The 5,835-nt window shown below is 44.1% G+C and overlaps 1 protein-coding gene across 1 annotated transcript in view; it reads left to right on the top strand.

Annotated features, from left to right (window-relative positions):
• The window catches only part of LOC106527684 (sodium channel protein type 4 subunit alpha), a gene marked incomplete at its 5' end in the record, with an annotated part of 142,279 nt that overhangs the window by 22,221 nt on the left and 114,223 nt on the right, over window positions 1-5,835 (top strand). The window contains 1 exon segment of the mRNA XM_014022657.1: window positions 2,472-2,535. Within this exon segment, the coding sequence (XP_013878111.1) occupies window positions 2,472-2,535 (64 nt within the window).

The following is a 5,835-nucleotide window of genomic DNA, read 5'->3' as shown; positions in this document are numbered from 1 at the left end:
CTGACTTAACCCTGATTTAACCCTGATTTAACCCTGACTTAACCCTGATTTAACCACTGACTTAACCCTGATTTAACCACTGACTTAACCCTGATTTAACCCTGACTTAACCCTGATTTAACCCTGATTTAACCCCTGACTAGCCCTGGTTCAACCCTGATTTAACCTTAACACCAACCGTTAGAGTGGTTTGTATCAAACATGTATAACAATCAGACCAACAAACTCCAGAAGGATAAAAAGGTAAAAAGTGAATTTAAGAAAAGGAAACTATGAGAAGCATTAAACCTGTGAAACTAGGAAGTTAGATCAGCTCAACAAGCTGAAGGTTTGTTGGTGAAGATCTGAAAGTTTGATTGTATGAAAAGCTACAAACAGCAGCTGAAGTTAAACCAGGTTTACTCTCATTAAACCTGATTATTGATATTAAAACGAGTCTTTTTAATTACATTTGATCAAACTGTCTCTGTTGGACGAGGAGCTGCTGCCAGCTGTTAACTGTTGTTTCTGTTGGATTTTTTTAAGTTTTGGTCACAAAATTTTCATAAAAATATAAAAATAAAAGGTAAACAACAATAAAGAATCGTTCAATTAATTTTTCGGTCACATTTTATGTATTTATTTGTTTGTTTGTTTGTTTATTTGTTAAATTGTTCTGTAAGGACCGAACCTTAGTTTTCAGCAGCTGCAGCCTTTGATGGATGAGTTTGGGTCAGAACCACTCGGTCCAACACATTATTCAGCGACTCGTCTCTTCCGCTGTGTTGGACCAGAGTAATGGAGTCTCTGGTTAATTCGCTCTGACCAGCAGCTCTCCTGCTGCCTCCAGGAAACCTCACCGCTCAACTCATCCGATCAGAACTCGGTGCAGGAAGCAGGATGTTTTTAAGACGAAGGACTTTACAGGATGAAGATTAGTTCAGGATCCAGGATTTTTTCTGTTCTGACAGAACTTTGAGTTGTAGAGAAATAAAAGCAGCTCAGTCGTCTCACCGTCACTCAGGACTCTGCTCTGTGCGACCCGTGGGTGTGRGCCGGAACCTGACTTTTTATCTTAACAGAGTTAAAAACTGAAGAGTTGTCTCTGGTTCTGTGGATCCAGCTTCTTCTTGTGTTTCTCTGAGATGCTGAGTCATGTTTGATAAGAAAATTAATCCCATTAAAACAAAAGTCTTTGAGTAAAAACAGGAACATCGTCAGAAAAAAGTCAAACTGTGTTTTAAGGACACGAAGCACCAAACTCCTCTGAGTTTTTTCTGTCTGAGATAAACTGAGTGAATAAATCTGTTTAAAGTTGGACGGTTCTGTCTCTGTTGGTCCAAACCTGGACCTAAAGACCCCCAGTCTTCTTCCTGTCTGAGGTTAAACACTTCCTGCCATCATGAAGCCGCAGAGCTTCAGCAGTCAGATGTTCAGTTTAGAGCTCTTCAGAGACCCAGACGTGTTTAACCGGGCCAGAACCCACGAGCCGGGCCTGATGAGTTTATTGATCCTGAGCTAACGACTGCAGCTCCTCACAACTCTTCTGTCTCTGTTTTATCAGCTGCTTGTTTCAGTTGCAGAGTTCCATCTGAGCTCACTTTGCTTCAAACACAAAAGTTTTTACTTGAAAAGTAATTTATTTAAATATTTATTCAACTTTATGACCTTTATTCTGGTTTATAAACACATTTATTTAATAAACCCTCCATGTTTTGTTCCTAAAGTGTGGCTTTAAAGTACCTGTGACATGCACATCTATGAAACACAAAAAGTCAAAGAAAATATATTTATATTTAGTAAACTTGGTATAATACACATGATTTGACCCATTATGTCACATAACTGACATATTTTCTTTAGAATTTGGCTCAGCTAAAGTGAAACAGGAAGTGACATCAAAGGGGAACTCTTTGAGAAAGAAAACTTCCTGTTTTTTGTTTATTGAAACAATATTATTTGAACTATGACTTTTTCTCATCTCTCTATGATAGTGATTAAAATAATGTAAAGAAACATCAGATTCTGGTCTGCAGTCTGTGTTGTAACAACGCTCTGTTTARGTTCAGACACTCCCCTGTGACATCACTTCCTGTTTCTTCACATGCAAATATCTCAACAACCGTTCATCTCACTGATGTGAAATCTTTTTTACAATATGTTATCAATGTTATCTTTCCAAAAATACATTCATATTTATTATAAAAAATTGATGTCCCAGGCACTTTAATGTTTTTATAAATGTTATATTTGACTTGTTTAATGCTGTTTCCTCAGATGTCAGAGTTGAATCAAACTTATTTAAATGTTTTTAACCCTGCAGAACCATCAGAACCTCCTTCTGCTCACAGGTCAACAGGGTTTTGATCTGAGGCTCAGTTTCTAGTTTGTTTGATTGAAAGGCTTTAAGCCCCGCCCCCTCGCTCTGCTGCAGATTTATCAGCATATTTAAAAATATGGTATAAAAGATAATTTATTATTTTCTTTTCCAGATAATTTCTACAAGGTGGAAGGAGCCAAAGATGCCTTAATCTGTGGGAACAGCAGTGACGCTGGGTGAGTCCAGATTCATGGGATTTAAAGGTTCTGACCCGGGTTCTGGTCAACATGTTGCTGTTTGCTTGGATGATGGGGCATATTTATTATTTAAACATAAAGTTTCTGTATTTTGAAGCAGTTTAGACGTAAAAACCAATCAGCTGGTGTTATTTAGTGATGATAAGTCTTTCTCCAGAGTTTGGTCTGGTTTTGGGTTTGCAGCTCCTGATGGTTCTGGACCAACAGAGCCGGGTTGGTTCTTTGTTTCTGGGTTTATTAAAGTTGATCTCAGAGGTTTTAAATCAAACCTGATGTTTCTGCAGAGAAACAACCTGAAAATATTCAACTCAAAAGAAAGTCAAAGTTCAAAACTTTAAATTTTGAGCAGTTGTTGGTTTGAAACTTGCTCAAAGGCTGCTTTTGTTGGCTCAGTTCTTTACAGAACCGGGTCTTTTGGACCCGTTTGCTGTCTTGTATCAGGAGGAGTGAAAATGTGATTCCTGTCAGGTTTTGGTTCTTTTGGATCGACACAAACACATTTCCTGTTGGTAGATCAGTCTCAGAGTCCCAGTCCTGGTCCGTTTGGACCTCGCTGCTGGAGCGGTGACCTGCAGAGCTGCGAGACACGTCAGAGACGACTCGTCTCGGCGGGACGCTGACAGACTCTGACTGACGAAGCCCCGACGACACCGCGTCCACGCCGCTGCCTGAAACCCGGGATGGAGACCCGGCGAAGGCAGGGAGAGAGGCAACACGTAGTGAAGGAAACATCCTACAGGGAGGCAGGGAGGAGGAGGTTCAGAGGAGGTGAGGAGGACGAGGAGACAGACGCAGATTAGAGGAGACAGGAGGGACGAGGACGAGAGCTCGGAGCAGAAATCAGAAAATATCTGCAGAAACGAGCAAAGGTGCCTGAAATTCCAGCACCCATCAACAAGAATCAGGCTCTTATTTTGAAGAGTGTCTTTGAGCTTTATTTTGAAGCTCCAGGTTCAAACCTCTTCCTGTTTCCTGTCGACCCTCTGACAGAATCAAAGATCAGAGATGACAGGATGGATCTACGGTGGTTTTGAAGCCTGATGAGAGCAGGACAGGGTTTGTTTTATTGGTAGAAACTTCCAGATGTGAGCTGGACTCAAACAGCTGCAGGACAGAGGACAGAGGACACAGGACACAGGACAGAGGACACATGACAGAGGACACAAGACACAGGACACATGACAGAGGACACAGGACACATGACAGAGGACACAGGACAGAGGACACAGGACAGAGGATAGAGGACACAGGACAGAGGACACAGGACAGAGGACACAGGACAGAGGACACAGGACAGAGGACAGAGGACAGAGGACACAGGACAGAGGACACAGGACAGAGGACACAGGATAGAGGATAGAGGACAGAGGACACAGGACAGAGGACACAGGACAGAGGACACAGGATAGAGGACAGAGGACACAGGACAGAGGACACAGGACAGAGGACACAGGACAGAGGACACAGGACAGAGGACACAGGACAGAGGATAGAGGACACAGGACAGAGGACACAGGATAGAGGATAGAGGACACATGACAGAGGACACATGACAGAGGACACATGACAGAGGACACATGACAGAGGACAGAGGACAGAGGAGACATGACAGAGGACAGAGTACACATGACAGAGGACACAGGACAGAGGACACATGACAGAGGACAGAGGACACAGGACAGAGGACAGAGGACACAGGCCGATGCTGGAATCAGCAGCAGGCGTGTTTACTTCCTGTACTGGAGCTGCTGAGCTCATACAACATGCTGAGCCTGAGGCCAAAGGTCTCTGAGATAAAGCCACCATGACACTCTCAGACTCCCACCATCACCAGCCCTGCCTGTGTCAGGACCGTTTCAGGCTGATGGAGGCTCAGATTAGCATCATGTGTTGAGCACCTTTAGAGGAGAGAACTGGTCCAGGATCCCTCCTTGTCTCTTTGTTTCACATAAACTCTGTTCCTGTGAGTCACCTTCCTGCCGACGGCGCTTCTGTTTCACCTGAAAACATTCAGTCCAGGAACTGTTGAGGTCAGTGTTGGGTCTGATATTCCTGCAGGATCTGTGTTGTGTTGTTGGGACGGAGCTCAGACTTTATATTTATCAGCTCTGAGGATCACAGATCAGAGGTGTTCATGATTCAGTCTGTGGCTAACAGCTGATTCTGTTGTGTTTAGACAGTAACTCAGGCTATATGTGTTCAGTTTGAAGGTTTTGATGCAGGCGTGTGCAAGGTGTCCCTGGAAACATCACCCTGGTCCTGGGGCTGAGTCTAGATCCTGATCTTAGTCTCTGGGTCATTACCCACAGCATGACCACAGGTCCAGTTTGGAGTGTAGATTGGTTCAGTACACTCATCACTGCAGTCACATCCTAAACTATTCAGGTCTCCCACCCGAACAAAAGTACCAGAGACCTGTGACTTGTTCCCAACCTGGAGTTGGTAATCTGACCATGGTCTCCATGGATCGACCATGGAGTTAGAGGTCTCTGTAAACTACTAGAGGTCCTGGTTACATGACAACAACAGGACCACAAGCAGTTTATACAGCTAGAGTTGGTTGGTTTTATGGATGGATGGATGGATGGATGGATGAATGGTTGGTTGGTTGGGTGATGGATGGATATATGGTTGGATGGATGATGAATTGATGGATGTATGGTTGGTTGGTTGGATGCATAGATGGATGGATGGATGGATGGTTGGATGGATGATGAATGGCTGGATGTATGGTTGGTTGGATGAAACAACACAGACAGATTAGCTTCGGCTGAAAACAGGTGAACCTGCAGAGTTTATTCAGAGAAATCAGCTGTAATGATGTGATGAGAGGAAAAACGCTTCAACAGGTAAAATTTGTCTTCTCTGACAGAGAGGAGGAAATAAAGATCTGTATCTGCATTCAGCTGACATGCCTCCAACATGCCAAAAACATGCCTCCAACACTCCTCCAACATGCCTCCAACACTCCTCCTACATGCCAAAAACATGCCTCCAACATGCCTCCAACACACCTCCAACATGCCTCCAACACGCCTCCAACATGCCTCCAACACTCCTCCAACATGCCTCCAACATGCCTCCAACATGCCTCCAACACACCTCCAACATGCCTCCAACACGCCTCCAACATGCCTCCAACACTCCTCCAACATGCCTCCAACACGCCTCCAACATGCCTCCAACACACCTCCAACATGCCTCCAACACGCCTCCAACATGCCTCCAACACGCCTCCAACATGCCTCCAACACGCCTCCAACATGCCTCCAACACACC

Source organism: Austrofundulus limnaeus, unplaced genomic scaffold (genome assembly GCF_001266775.1).
Source record: "Austrofundulus limnaeus strain Quisiro unplaced genomic scaffold, Austrofundulus_limnaeus-1.0 Scaffold337, whole genome shotgun sequence".
NCBI lineage: Eukaryota > Metazoa > Chordata > Actinopteri > Cyprinodontiformes > Rivulidae > Austrofundulus > Austrofundulus limnaeus.
This window is presented reverse-complemented; position numbering and strand designations above follow the sequence as displayed.